We start from the raw sequence: 16,201 nt of genomic DNA, 5'->3' as shown, positions 1-16,201 counted from the left end.
TTTAAAAAATTCTATATACTACTTTCGTGTTTATGTGTTCTAATAAGTAATATTGTTTCCTAAAAAAAAAAAAAAGGGGGATGTTTATCCCATATTGGTTGTGTGTGTTAGAATTTCAGTTTTTATAATCTCAGACTATTACTACAAAAGTTAAAAGTTTTTGTAGTGATACTCTTACTTTTGCATCTGTATGTTTTAATAAGTATTATTGTTTCCTTAAAAAAAAAAAAAAAAAAAAAACTCTTTTCACAATCCATTAATTATTATAGAACGTTATCTAGGACTTTATTCTATTTGACCTTTTGTGATTCTTTGTCCAACTCCTTTTTTATTTGTCATTTATCAGATCCTGTCTATAATTTACTCAATTCTTCTTTTTTTTTTTTGTCATTCAGGAGATTCTGTTCATGATCTCATAAATCTATAATGACAATGTCATTTTCATATTCTTCTTGCTTTGATTTTATGCCCAAGAAAAATGGTCCTTTTCTAAAAGAAAACTGTACAACGCTCTTTATCTCTATCCTGATCTAAGATTCAGCTCCAAATGTGGGATTAGTGGGTCCAAACTTTTTAGTGCCACCTGCAGAGAAACCGCGTTCTAAATAGGAAACACTATGTCCCTCAATTTTTACCTAATTGGTCCTGCTACAAATTCCATACGACTTTAATTCTTCAATAACCAAATAAATATTCAATATGAATTAACTCGGCATGCTCTGACTGGTCCTTTGTAGAAATTTTTGGTTCCTTCAAATACTTTTATCTTTTTTTATTATTTTGTTTTCTTTTTTAGGTTTTAAGCAAATTAACATGAAGAAAATTGTGACCATGCACATATTCACATCATTTTCAATGGTGCAACTACGTGGAAGCTCACCTCAATCCATGTTAATTCACCACGTTTCAGTCAAATCGCATAATTCCACATCTATAAATACTTATAACCGGATTACACTATCATTCACCAGTGCATTTACTTGAACTAAACAATAATATAGCTTTCTAGCAACTTGAGTTGAGTGGATGGAAGAAGAGCCAAATAGTAGCGGTAACACAAGCAGTACTAGCCATGGTGCTGCATCGTCTAGCTACAGAGGAGTCCGGAAGAGAAAATGGGGCAAATGGGTGTCTGAGATTCGTGAGCCAGGCAAGAAAACAAGAATTTGGTTAGGGAGCTTTGAGACACCTGAAATGGCTGCTGCTGCTTATGATGTTGCTGCGTTACACTTTAGAGGACATGAGGCACGTCTCAACTTTCCTGAATTGGTTCACAGCCTCCCTCGCCCTGCTAGCTCTAATTCTGAACACATACGCATGGCGGCTCATGAAGCGGCCTTAAGGCTTCGAGGCTCTCAAGGAGTGGCTGAGGTTGGAGCAGGGTCTAGCTCGAACATGGCACCGGTCACGGTGAGGCTCTCTCCTAGCCAGATTGAGGCCATTAATGAGTTCCCTCTTGACTCACCCAGCAAGATGTGGATGCAAATGTCAATGGAAGAGTCTATGACGTTCTCCAATGACATTGAAGAAAATGAATGGGAAGATATGCAAAATGATTCTCTTTGGGACCCTTAGGTAACTTTCAAATTATATAACAATATTTTTTAGTACATAGGATAACATAACCCTCTATATTAAATTGTTATATGCATTAATTTGATTTCCTATAGTTTTTCTATAGCCTCTATGACTAGGAGGGATATAATTTGACTTACAAAAAGTCATAAAAGTATAGTAAGAGAAGATTGTAATTAAAAAAGAACATGCTGGGCTTGATTATTATTTAGTTCAAGCACTAAAACTTGAATCTGAGAAATAGAGAGGGCTTCTAGGCTTCTAAGGCATTGGATTTTGTAGCAGAGTATACAAGGATTCACTGTTTCATGGAATAGTACCTGAAGGCCATTGTGTTTTTGAGGGAAAGCCACCTGTATTCTCAGAATGGGTTTTGGCGGGTCCCAATTGACATCAAAGGAGTTGATTATTTTGGTATTTTAGGAAGTATTTTAGTGGATGAAATTAGGATATAGTGATTGGGCCATATTGGCTACTTTTTTTTGTTATTGGCTACTTGTTTGGAAGGGTGTGGTGTGATTTATATTTTATTATTAATGGTTTGATGTAATAGAATTGGATTGTTATTTAAATGAATAAGTTCCTTATTTGATTTGTTATCCACTTCTTTTTCATTATTCTATGTATATATTTCATTTTGGAGGGACTATTAATCTTCCATCTTCAAGGAAATGATTTTTCTATTCTTGTACCACCCACGTGGCAAGACTTAAATCCACGCGGCATAAGATAGTTTTTAACCAATATTTTACCTTTCTCAATGTGATGTGGCATTATACAAAGTGCTGTAAAAGGCTTTCTTTTTCTAGCTAGTTTGAGTTTCTATGGAAAACATAGTTACAATGGGCAATCCTCATTCAATTTAAATCCTTTGAAATAGATAGAGAAAAGTGCCAATGTCTTGTTGATCAAAGATGGGTTCATATGGGAGAACTTATTAAGGACTGTAATCAATAGAAAGAGTAATGAGGTATTGACTTATGCCTCTGGTAAAAATATAAGATTGTTTTGGTTTGAATGAGGGCGTTAATTTACATAACTTTAGCTGTTATATATAGTGCATGATATCAAACCCGACCAACTCTAGAGTTTGTTTAGGTTTTCCAGGGGAGTCACAATATCGTATGGAAATCATTTCAGACCAATTCTGACTCATTTTGGACAATACCATGTTAATGATGACAATAAGAACGAATCTTTTTGCTTTTCGCGAAACATTTGGATAAAAAGAATGGATTTGAAATTGAAGCATGAACAACGGTGGTAAAGATGGATTTTCTGATGTACCCTTTTTCTGATCATTGTGATGCATGCATGAAGGACTTTAGAGGTAGGATTTAGGGTGTGTTAGCATATTTTTGTGTCTAAATAAGTGCTAACACCGTTATATTCAAAATAGCTGAGTTAGGCATTGAGAGTCAAGAAATAAAGTTTCATAAGATTGTTGGAGCAACTTCATTCTCTCCCTTGAGCGAACTCAAAAAAAGAGTTTGCTTAACCCTTAGTCGACTGAAATTAGGGTAAATAATAAACCAATCTTGCCAAATTGACATTTTAACTTAGTTTTCACTAATATAATTTGTAACTAAATCCTCTCTTCGCCCGGAATTAGAGAGTCGGTGTTGAATTACTTTGTGAAGCTTTACAGTATAGACTTTGAAGGCTCATTCATATACATTCTATACTTGCACTCTACAAATAAACTTAGGCATGATATTGCTGATGTCCTCTCCGCATGAATACCTCTAAGGGAAAATAGTATGTTATTAAAATCGATCTTATATCCAGTTGGAATGGAGCTTCATTGGTCATAGTTTATCCTTTTTTGGTTTTCCTTTTCCTCGGATAAAGCTTATCGTGCCTCATGTGCCATCCTCTAGTCTTGGTATTTTAGTGAATGGTAAAAGATGGAATATATTCCTTCCAATTTTCTCGAGGAATCTGACAAGGCAGCCCACTCTTCCCAGATATATTCATCATTTGCATGGAGTACTTGGTTTGGTTAATCTAGAGGTGAGTGGCCAATAAGAATTGGGTGGGCATAAGATCTTTTAGGGGGTCCAATTTTTACTCACCTCTTCTTTACAAATGACCTTGTCCTATTTACAGAAGCCATGGTGAAGAATTCTCAAGCAAATAAAAGGGTTCTAAATGAATTTTGTAAAATCATGGGGAGAAAAAAATCAGCAAATTTAAATTTTATTTCTCCTCAATATTTATTAAAAAAAAAAAAGGTTCCTCACTAGTCTTGAGTTTTGAAAATAGATAAAATTTACACACACCTTACCTCATACAACCGTACACATATTTTTTGCACTAAAATTGTGACTTAACCCAACTTAATTTGAAAATTTCTTGGTGTTCCTATTGTTAATGATAGCATAAATAGGAATGCCTATGATTTTGTGTTAAAAAAAAAAAAAAAATCAGGAATAAACCTTCGAAATTGACAAATTAAAGACATTTTTTTTTGGGGACATACACTGAGGAAAAAAAAAAAGAAAAAAAAACCTTAACGAAACTTAGTTGGGTAGGACACAACTACCTAAACCAAAGATATAAGGAGGGCTAGGTGTTAAGCGAGCCTCATATTGCAACAAGGCCCTTCTTGCTAAAAGAACCTGGGTCGTATGAGGAGATTTGGGCATCAACACTCAAGAGCAAGAAATGTCTCTTGAACTATCACACCACAAAACGGAAGTCTATCATTTGATTTGGGCTTAGCTTATGTGAAACAAAGGAGATATGTAGTAAGGACTCGGCCTAGATAATAAAAAAATGGCATGTCTATTAACTTACTGAATGACCATTGGACAAGCTTGGGAACCACTAGGCAGGGAGGAAATGGACCTCAGACTTGTAAGTATTTGGGATACACGAGAATTGGAATCTTGATACAATTTTTTAGGTACAAGCACTTAGCCATTACACCAAAAACTATACTTTATGGTAAGGTTGCAACTTTATTCCCTTAAAAGATGGTAGTCCAATGCCAACATATTGATTGAGATTTGACCCAACCTTACCTTTGCCTCTATAGGATGCTTGACTCGGCCCACTAAGCCTCCCCCAACATAATCTATCACTTTGTTTCAATAGATCTTAATAATCATTAGGGCTTTGGCAAAGCCCTCCTTTTCCAATCAAGTTGACTCTTTAACTTATGCTCCTTAGAATAGATTTTTTTAGACAACCTTGAGTTAACCTACCAAATCACTCTTGACGTGGCATTCCCTCATCCCAGACTTCCCTCTTGAAATGGATTGGAAAATCAACTCCATACCTTAGATTGACTTACCATGAGAGATTCAGAAATATCATCTTAGATGGCACTTGTTATAATACCCCCAAGACCCTAGGCACATTTTTAAGGATTGTCTCTCTATAAGTCAAATTTAGGAACTAATTGGGAATATATTTATTTTCTCTGCCTATGAAAGAATGTGTCAAATTCCTTTATATACTTTAATTCACCAATTTCAATTAATTTGGATTCTTGATGGAGACTTGTTTTCCCCCACAACCTTTTGGCAAATCTGCAATGCCCGAAATAAGAATGTCTTCAAGGACTAAGCTTTTGAAACAATGATAATTTTTCATAGAACTAGAACTCTATCCACTGATTCTCTACTTCTCACACTATGAGCAATTTCGTGGTGACTAGCTAATAGCCATATGAAGCACCGCGTTAATTTTTTTTTCTTCGGATGCCATTTACTACAAGCTTTATATAAAATAAATAAATGAAGTTACTACAAGTTTTACTGTATGAATTTTTTTTTTTTTTTTGAGAGAGAACTATATGAATATTTGAATTGCATTACACATCAATTTTGAGTTCAATTAATGTAATAAGATTGGTAGTACTCCTAGTAATTAAAAATTGACTTTTTTGGATCATGCAGACACACGCGCTGTTGGGGGGGGGGGGGGGGGGTGGGGGGTATGAGTTTCTCCAAGTCTCCTCATACAAAATAATAATCATTGTTGAGTTTTTTTGCAAAGCTCATAATAGGTGTAAATGAAAATTTTAAAAACGGTAAATACATATTGTTTTTATTTTTTATTTTTAGTGAACATAAAATTTTCATTAGGTGAGAAAGAAAACAATATGGTATTGTTTATTTTAGTATAACTTGCCCTGGTTGGTTTTGGAAAGGGTTAAATTAATAGTTTAATACACTTAAAGATTAAATATTTTCATGATATTTGTAATAGATGAATAATTTTAATATATGATAATACAAATATTTTAGAAAATAAATTATATATTATATTGCATTACAAAATATTACATACATCACACGGGCTGTAACTATTACTTATCAATGCCTCATCCCAGCCTCAAGCCTCATGGTTTGTTTATAAGATCATCTACAATTAAAGACTCCTTTGCAAATCCAGATTATCATTTGGGTTGGCTTTAAATCCCTGGACCCATGGAATCCGAAGACCCTCCCACATATCAATGCTATTAGTATCACCTACATATCATGCACTTATTATAGCTTTTTCAAAACCTCTCCATATCAATAGTCCTTTCCCTTCAACCACCTTTGCCACTTCTTGCTTTATGTCCATACTTGCCTCTTATCACTTGAAACAAAGGATGTCTGGGTTAAAAGCAATCGCATCCAACTTAGTTTGGCAATTATGGTTTGATTAAATTGTCTGAACTTTCTGAAACCCAGTTCCCCACTTTTGCTTAGGTTGCCGAATCAAATCCCATGTTTTCCAACCAACAGACCTGCCATATTCATCAAAATTTTCTGACATCAGCTCCCCTTTTTTTCACACTGCAAATTGAAAGAAGCCAGAGTGTATGTAGAGATAGATTGTGTTACACAGCTGCTGTATCATATATTAATTAATTAATTTGATATGAATTCTTATGCTGCAAATGAAACGGTGTATGCAAGCTAGGGGAACTTCAGTTGTTTTACAACTGGCATTCAAAATTCACTGAGCTCTATTTATACTATTTCTTTTAGTAATTAGAAACGATTTTATCAGACTAGTCGAAGCTTTTGTTTGCCAAATTAGTAGAATTTAATTTTAAATTAGATTCATGTTAACTTTATCTAATATTGAAAGGTGTATTGGTACCTTCTCAAATGATATGGCTATATTTTTTAGTGTACTTGAACTGCTGCAGCTCACAATCATTTTAGAAGTGTACATACCATTCAATCTACGCAATGCTGACTGCTCACATATAGAAGTCCCGTCTGTCACAGCTCCTAAATATGTGCTTCATTACAAGTCAAGATTTAAATCATTATTCACATTCCATAATATGCTCCAAGACTGACATTAGCTTCTATATGTTGTCAGCAGATTCCTTTAGCAACGTCAGCTTCTACATTGGCCTGATATGCTGATTTAATTTGAAGAAAGATATTAACAATATAGTGGTTTGGCCATAACTATCAACTAGACAAATCCCTGAAAAAAAAATCAAAGAAGATTACATTAACTATCAACTTGTTCGAAGCTTCCAACAGTGTTTGTTGACTTTTTAATTGCAAGGATATATTCTAGAATGAAGACTGCATTAATACTTAGCTAATTGTACAGCGTGATTGATAAAAAGTAATAGCTTCTAAACGTCTATAAAATTCACAACTCATGCTTTCATAGACATTAAATCAAAAACACTACACAAGAGAATTGTGCAAAGTTAACTGAAAGTATAACTTGTATACCATCCAATAACAGTAGGCTCAATTGAACGTCATCCACCTGTAGAAATCATTATAATTGGTATAGACTAAAACCCCTTTAAAAAAGAAAGGAAAAGACCATATTCTATAGTCATTATGAAACAAGATTCAAGGATATGTCACTTGAATACGTTTCCAAATCATTATAACTGAAACCATTTACAAATTCAATACAACATACAAGGATTTTCAACTAAAAAAAAAGTCATATCGACAGAAATGCTTATGCACATCTAGTAGCAATAGCCTCAACTGAAATTCAAGCTAAGAAAATCTTCACTATTTAGTAGCCAGTCAAAGTATAAGTAAGACATGAGTGTCATCTTCTAGAGACCTAAATTGTTATCACCTACGTATATGTGAAAACTTGAGTTAGTATGGTACTATAATTAATAATAATACTAATAATATTTAGGGCAAATTACAACTTACTCACTCGTGATTTGGCTGAAATCTAAATTGCTTACATGTGGTTTAAAATTTGACACTTTACTCACCTAAGGTTAGCTTAGTTAAAGTTTCATAACCCACTTCTATTAAAAATATAGCTAAATATGTAATTTCAATTCAATTTTATGTCTCTATCCTCAAAAAACACAAAAAAAAAAAAATATATATATATATATAAATACAGGATCAAATAAGATTAAAAAGAATCCAACGAAACACTTGCATTATGGAATTTCAAAACACAAGTAAGCAATTTAATTTTGGTCAAACTTTCGGTGGGAAAAATGTTAAATTTCAAACCACATGTAGGCAACTTAAATTTCGGTTAAGGTAAATTGTAATTTAACCCAATATTTAACTCGTGAATAATCAGTATAATTGGAGTTCCTCGCCCTTTTTGGAAGGCATAGCACTAATGATTATATGAAGTATAGACATGGTAGAGAAGGAAGTACTATAGTAACTATACAGTCTCTAGTTTTCATGTTTCAAAAATTTATGATGAAAATTTCTCTTGCTTTTGCCAGCACTACACAAGGTGAATATGAAAATTAGCATAATACTTGGACACTTACAAATGGGATGCCATAATAGGATTGAACCATCTACCTTATAAAAATTCATAAAATTTATAACGTTCATCCTCATCATCATCCTTATCATCACCACCAACTGCATATATGTGTAAACCTCAGTTAGTATGATAATAATAATAATAATTCACTCATTACTAATGAGTGTAATTGGAGTTTGCTTCCTACAGGTTTTGTTAGGCATGACACCAATGATTACAAAGAATATACATGGTAAGGAAGGAAATACTATGCAGTCTCTAGCTTTTACATTTCAAAAATTTATCATGAAAAGTTGTAGTGCATTTGCCAGCACAGATTGATAATGTAAAATAGCATAATATCTGATAGTTACAAATAGGATGCCAAATTAGGATTGAAAGATCTACATTAACAAAATCCATAGAGAAATGTGATGGGTGAAGCTTGAGAATGTATTTCCTATCTAGATCATATTCTTGTAAGTAATGATGATATAGAGGCTTAGACAATTGGCAATAAACTCGTGTGGCAAAATTTAAGTTTAATTTTCAAGAACTCAGAAAGTACAGGTTGATTGGAATTGCTTGCGCATGGTGAGTCAAAAGAAAAAAAAAGAAAAGAAAAATGACGAGACTTACTTGCCAATGACAAAACCAGATGTATAGTTAGACAGAAAATAAGATAGAAAAGGATTGGATATTAATGGGAAGGATGGTTGAGATGGTCATTACCAGTTAATTTATAGAGGGTACTTTCCCAAAGCTCGCAATCAAACATTGTGCATTTGTTTGGTTGAACTCGTCCACATCTTGCTTGTATACCAAACTGACCCCAAATTCTGTTCCCTTCTCATACAGCTTACCGCCCTCAAATGTAACCTTAATCTGACTGCATTCACCATTCCCAACAGTAGCAAACCACTCATCATGAGACAAACAGAATAGGTAATAATTGAAGTGCAATTCAGCATTGACCGTAACATTTCTCTGGGTAGTAAGAAGTTCAAAGGCACAATGATTTTGAGGCATTTTACCAACGGCTACCTTACGAGTTCTAATACCATAGTTTGACCATGTATCTAGTGATGCCCAGAGAGCTAATCCCATCCATTTACTATTATACCAATTTGAAGGCAGCTCTATGCTTATTGAATTCTCCACTATTTCAGGTAAACATGACGGCATAATTATTTGAAACTCAGTTATAGATCCATCCTCTTTCCCTTTGGAAGAAGTTCCATAAACGGTTTTACGACAAAGGATTCCCTGTACCTGTACCCAAGACACGACTATTATTAACTGTTATTATTTAACAATGAGAGAGAGAGAGAGAGAGAGAGAGAGAGAGAGAGAAGATATTACCTGTAGGAAATAGAACAATATTGTAAATTCCTTTTAACTGTACCTCTCATCATACGGAAGCCATTGGGAGAGAGATTGTGACTAGATACTGAGTTTGACCCGTGTTGGTAACCATTTTAGGGAATAGCAACCCTCCATGTGTATAAATCTTACCATTGATGGAAGCCTTGGCAACGATTTTAGTTTTGTGCAATAGTCAAGATAGAGTGTTTGAAGAGACCTCAAATTATCCATGTTGCTTGGAAGACATTCAAGATTTGTGCCTCTTAGATCTAAGAAAGTAAGGGTAGTCAAACACTGGATCGATGAGGGTGGTACTTTCTTAATAGCAGTCCCACTCAAATTGAGTTTCGATAGGCTTTTCATAATTCCCGTAAATTTTGGAAACGAACTGATTTTTGAGCAAGATGCAAGTTCAAGCTCCGTAAGTGACTGCATTGCAGCAGACATACAGGGAAGATCGGTAAGAGATTCGCAGCCTTTCAAAAGTAAATACCTGAGCTTGTTGAGTTGTCCAGTAGATGGGTCAATCTGTACCAAGCTATCGCAGCAAGAAAGGTATAGTCCCTCAAGCATTGGAACACCTGAAAAGTCAGGTGTCCTGATAAGGTTTTCGGACCAACTAAGATTAATGAACTTTAAGTTGACTGAACGCTGTTACCAAAAAAATAAAAAAGAGTTTTCGTTAAACGTAGAAATTAGTATTTGTAGCTACCCTTAAAAAAAGAGAGATACTAAAAAGCAATAGAAATGCAGTTAAAAAGAAAAAAACTACCATTGCTCCTTCCCAAAGATATTCAATTTTGCTACGATACAAGTGAAGTTGAACAAGCTCCTTTAGTTAGGAACTGGATGACAAACATTTCAAATCACAGCTCATGGAAACCACTTGAAAATTGCATTTTCACACTGCAATTTTTCATATTAACAATACTTTTTAAGCTGTTTTACCAAATACATATTTTCATTCTAAAAAACTCATTTTCAAAACATGAATTTTCAAAAAACTAACCCAAACAAATGCTCAGAGTCCCATTAGTAACTAATAGATCATCATTTATTAATAGTTAAATGTACAACACATTAGGAAATCGCAACATCACTTTTAAAGTGATGGGAAAAATTCAGCAAAAAAGAAAAAGGTCACGGAAAAGGGAATAAAGCCTACAGAATGTTTTTTCTTTTTTTATATTAAAAAAATGTGAAGATTACCTTTTGTTCTAGGTAGAAACCCAGAGATGAATGATTAGTTCATTACATCAAGATAATTTAATTTAATTTTATAAACAATTACAAAGAGATATTAATATACTTAGGTAACCACTTACCTATTGGGATTTTTTTTTACTAGACTAATTTATTGAACAAAACTATGTTACTATACCTACTCAATTTAAATTATAGCTTTTTCATTTTTCTTACCATATCGATCTCCAATACATGAAGCAAATCCTTGATAAGCCACAACCTTCTTTGCTTTCCAATCTCTCCACCTGATTCAAGATGAATAATTTTTTGACCCATTTTTGTTAGTAGATCATGCATCTCCAAACATCCGAAGACATCCATGGTTAAAAGAGATCTTTCTATAAGAACACTTATACCAATTCTTGCTTCAAAACCACAATTCTCTAATACTTGTTGTGGGGGCCGATTAATTAATAATTATTAAAACCATGTTAATTGGGCCTATGGCCCATTCGAGGACGTAAAACTTTCCGAGGAGACCCATATCAGGTTATAAGAGTAATCAAATGAAAAGAAGAGTAGATATCACGTGAGATGAGTTCAGTATTCGTCCGAGGACAAAGCCTTCCTCGGCAATATGTGTCCGAAGACGACTTGAACGCCATATTGTTACAAACGCACTTTAGAGCTACCTTATCACTAAAGGTGGGACATGGGACCGGGGGTAGGAAAGAGAAGGTAAACAAATATCTTTAACAACAGCTGCCTCCACATTAATTGCCTCTCAACCAACTCTCTGACCGCATTAATGTGGAGGTGATGCCTAAATAGTGATGAAGCAGCCTTACAGCTACTGGTTTGAGGTTCTAAAAGGTGGTAGATGGGACAGAAAGGGATCCCCCGAACCCAACCTACAAATGTGTGGTGGAGATGATATCAAGAGGGCAGTATATAACAGGAAAGAATGCATTGAGAAAGTAGATTGGAATTTCTAAACAAGGAGGACCAAAGAGAAAACCCTATGAAATAAAGAACTGAACTTGTCTCAAGGAGAAATTGATCATTATATTAGTGCTAATCCATCCACAAACGTGAAGTACAATAGTTTTTCTTTTGGAGTTTACCTAGTTCTTTGATACCCACGCTCTACAAATTTATTATTTGGACCTTTAACGTATGAACCCAATACGAATTTGGGATCGTTACAATTTGAGTCCTTACATCAGAGATGCTTGGTGGTACACTACTCCCTTTGCTTTACAGCTTATAAGGCAGAAAATGGGGGGGTTTTCCTTCGATGTGGGACGCCTAGGTTGTAAGCATGCCAAGGTCGGCCGAGGATGTTGCTAAGCATGCCGAGGACGGCCAAGGACATTGCCAAGCATGCCTTAGGTACCCACAATAAAAGGGCCACATTTAAGGAAACCCCCCCCCCCCCCCCCCACTTTCTGCCTTATAAGCTGTGAAGTAAAGGGAGTAGTGTACCACCAAGCATCTCTGATCATGAGAGAGAGGCTTGGTGGTACATTACTCCCCTTGCTTCACAGCTTATAAGGCAGAAAGTGAGGGGGTTTTCCTTCGATGTGGGACGCCTAGGTTGTAAGCATGCCAAGGTCGGCCAAGGATGTTGCCAAGCATGCCGAAGACGTTGCTAAGCATGCCGAGGACGTTTCAAGGCATGCCAAGGACGGCCAAGGACATTGCAAGCATGCTTAGGACGTTGCCAAGCATGCCTTAGGTACCCACACTTGTATTACTTCATTTTTATTCCACCCCCTAAAGAATTAAACATGCAATATATAAGAATATCTTCTTCTCCATTTCTTCTAGTCCATCATAACTTATTTTAAGAATATCAAATATTTTTCCTTTTAGATTTTTTCAAAAATTTTCCAATGCGCTTTTCCATTCATCTATATTTCTTCCAGCCAAAAAGGAACCCAAAGTAACAAGAGCTAATGGAAGGCCACTAGCATATCCCACAACTTTCTGGGAGAGCTGCATATAACCTTCTTTAGGTTGCACCTTTTTAAAGGCTTTTGAACAAAAAAGTTTTGAAGCATCATCATCATCTAATCCATTAGGCTTATATATTTTAAGCACTCCATTATTGACCAAAACATGTTCATCTCTAGTTGTTATGATGATCCAACTACCTAATCCAAACTAGTCATGCTCTCCAGCCAATTTTTCTAATTGGTCCTTGTCATTAACATCATCTAGGACAAGTAGAACTTTTTTATGACGTAACCCACTACTCTTGATTTTTTTTTAACTCCTACTTGAACATTGTAGATCTTTGTATTACTTCCCTCCAAAATTTCATCAAGCAATGTTGTTGTAATTCATGCAGTTCATCTTTTTTTGATCTTTCCCTAACATTGGCAATAAAACTAGAACCTTCAAAGAGATCAGAATACTCGTAATATATAGCACTAGCAAGAGTTGTTTTTCCTAGACCCCCCATACCACAAATCCCCATCATGTAAATATCATTCCCAAAACCTAAATACGATGGGATCAATTCTGCCACCGTAGGTTTTATTCCTATCAATTTTTTATCAATGCTTGAGGATTTAGAACTCAATTTCTCCATAATTACTTTCACAATGTCTTGGATAATTTCGGACTCAAGCCTGCAAAGAAGATAGAAAATAATTACATGATGGTCCAAACCAATTGTTAAACTTCAGGGAAGAAAGAAAAATATAAGGCAAGGATACTCCTTGGGAGATATCTTTTCATGAATTAGTCCACTAATTTTCTTAGGTTGGCAATGATATTGGATCCACTAAATCCAAAATCTATTTCGTTAAGAGATACATTGATTGAGCAAAAAATTAAGCTTCTCATTTCATGCTTGATTGCTAAGAGAAACTTCATTGGAATATTTTAAGTTGAACATGCTAAATATAAATTTTTAAGACCCTTTGAGGTTGCTTGAGTACAAAATATTAATAACAATGGCAATACTCAAAATTTTCAAAGTAGACAATTGAAAAATCTTTGTATACTAGGTAAATGAGTGAAGAGGAGGTATTGGTTTCTATTAATTAAAAATAAAATTTAATGATTTATACCTTTGTGCCAACACAAACCCAAGCTTTTAGTTCTTTAGTTGAGGCCCAAATGTATGTTATGTTTCTGTTTGAATAAAATCATTCAAAAGCAACCTAATATCAATGATAAACTCCTCAAAGCTATACTTCTTCCAATTAAATTATGTAAACAATTGGTTTGGGAATGGGAATAAAATGGATAAATTGGTTTGATAATTTTTTTTAACTGAAATAATGAATGAGCCAAAATTAAATCTTTATGAAATTGGCATGCCTACCTTGAATCCAAAATATAACTTGCCAAAAGATAATTTTGGATGGTTGCATCATGTTGAGTTATAAAAGTGTTATAATTCTCCAAAATTTCACTTTGAATGACTTTAATTCTTAAGGGGCCAAAGAAGAATTTATAAAAGTTTTCCTATGAAATGAATGGTCCATTTGTTTTGACTGAAAATATTTGTCAAAAAATTGACTCATTGTCACGTATTTGGTTGCAAATATTGAAAATGAGCTAATTAAACATTTTGTATGTTTTTGGTCATTTGGGAGTCTCAAGTGTTAATATTGACCCTAAAGTCTGAATTTATTCGAAAATTTACAATTAAAAAAAAAAAAAAAAGATATTTGGGAAAAAATCCACAGAGAGTCAATACTGGTCAACTGCCAATTAATGACGGTCAATAGTCAAACCGTGATGAGAGAGGAATTGTCTTTGGAGTTTCGAGAGTTTTTAATGTTGCAAAGCTTATTTGTAATGATTTGTTAACTAAAATGTTTTTGGAAACCTTTTTATGTTCTGTTGGACGGCTTTTCAACCAATAAGAAAACTTTATCCACCTAAATAAGAGGAAACAAAAGACCTAGCCAATATAAAGCTTGATGGGCCTATCTTAATGGGCCTGACGGATCGGAACTGGTGGGCCTGTATAAAGATGATCCCCTGTGCTTCGAAGGCCCATTGCTGACAGACATAGTAAGGGCCCATGATCCGAAGTCCATATCGCCTAGAAAAGCCTTAAGATCCAAAAATGGAAATCCTTGCTCACCACGCTCAGAGGAATTTGTATTAGAGTCCCACATGGGAAAGATTTGGAAACCAAGAAGAAAAGTCAACCCTTTGTCACTATAAAAGGCCTACCACCCTCAGAAATCGAGGTACGCTTTAATTGACCCTCTCTAACGCTCTAAGTAAAACAGAAGAATTCTAACTTGACCGTCGGAGAGCTTTTGGCCGGCACCACACCGGTGCTCTCTGAAGGACTTCTTTCGATTGCTTCTGTCGTGCAGGTTCGTTTCGAGTCGCGAGTACGGTGTGACCCATTGGTGACAATTTTCGACGTCATCAGTTGGCGCCGTCTGTGGGAAAGGATCGTCGTAGCACATTATCACTTCCTAGACAAAAGAGTTACATGGTACTCACACGCTCGATGGCAACCACTAACGACGCTCAAGAAGAGGAAGCCCCTACGACTGCCCTTGAGAGACAGGTCAGGATGCTCGCCGCAGCCGTGGAGCGCCTCACCAAACAAAACCACGACCTAGAAGAGCAGCTGAACCAAAAGAGTGCGGCGGTCAATAACCAAGGAGCGGATCAAGAAGGAACCAGCGCTGAAAGGAGGAATCATGACGGACCATAGGAGAGTAACGCCCCGAGCAAACAAGTGCGACGGGACGCTAGCATCCCTTCAGTGACGGATACAGCTCCACAACCCATCATCGCGGAGATGCAGGCGATGAAGGAACAGATGGAAGTACTGATGAACGCTCTCAAGGGGCGAGTGTCCAATGATCTTGACGACCTTGTCAACCGGACTGACTCGCCATTTACGGCAACCGTCAATTCCTTCCCCCTGCCGAGTAAATTCCGCATGCCAAGTATGGATAGTTATGACGGAATCAAGGACCCCCTCAATCACCTAGAGACCTTCAAGACCCTGATGCACCTTCAGGGAGTGGCAGACGCAATTATGTGCAGGGCGTTCCCTACAACCCTAAAGGGCGCAGCAAGGATTTGGTTCAGCCGGTTAGCACCAAACTCCATCGGCACCTTTAAGGAGCTGAGCGCTCAATTCACTACGCACTTCATCGGAGGACATCGGTATAAGAAATCCACGGCTTGTTTAATGAATATCAAGCAGAGAGAGGAGGAGACGTTACGGGCCTACATATCACGCTTCAATAAAGAAGCGCTCTCGATCGACGAAGCCGACGACAAGATACTAGTGGCAGCATTCACGAACGGGCTGAAGGGGGGTAAGTTTTTGTTCTCCCTATACAAAAACGACCCA

At 35.8% G+C, this 16,201-nt stretch overlaps 2 protein-coding genes and 1 long non-coding RNA gene across 3 annotated transcripts in view; 1 reads left to right on the top strand and 2 right to left on the bottom strand.

The window, feature by feature from the left end:
- The first annotated feature begins 980 nt into the window (after positions 1-980).
- LOC126698141 (ethylene-responsive transcription factor ERF021-like) lies at positions 981-2,176 on the top strand. The gene has a single exon (XM_050395163.1). It carries the CDS (start codon positions 1,027-1,029, stop codon positions 1,573-1,575), a length of 549 nt encoding a protein of 182 aa, XP_050251120.1. The 5' UTR covers positions 981-1,026; the 3' UTR covers positions 1,576-2,176.
- Positions 2,177-7,415: 5,239 nt separating this feature from the next.
- Positions 7,416-8,614, bottom strand: LOC126698147 (uncharacterized). The gene is made up of 2 exons (XR_007646399.1): positions 8,324-8,614; positions 7,416-7,647 (listed from the first exon to the last, which is right to left on the bottom strand). It is a non-coding gene; the product is annotated as an uncharacterized LOC126698147 (long non-coding RNA).
- A 297-nt stretch (positions 8,615-8,911) lies between these two features.
- Positions 8,912-16,201, bottom strand: part of LOC126698143 (uncharacterized) — a 45,719-nt gene continuing 38,429 nt past the window's right edge. Inside the window, exon 2 of the mRNA XM_050395165.1 lies at positions 8,912-9,573. Coding sequence (XP_050251122.1) covers positions 9,037-9,486 — 450 coding nt within the window. The 5' untranslated portion in view covers positions 9,487-9,573 and the 3' untranslated portion in view covers positions 8,912-9,036. The remainder of the gene's footprint in view (positions 9,574-16,201) is intronic.

The sequence above is a fragment of the Quercus robur genome, chromosome 9 (genome assembly GCF_932294415.1).
Source record: "Quercus robur chromosome 9, dhQueRobu3.1, whole genome shotgun sequence".
In the NCBI taxonomy this organism is placed as follows: domain Eukaryota; kingdom Viridiplantae; phylum Streptophyta; class Magnoliopsida; order Fagales; family Fagaceae; genus Quercus; species Quercus robur.
The sequence above is the reverse complement of the archived record's forward strand: the minus strand, read 5'-3'. Positions and strand labels throughout refer to the sequence as shown.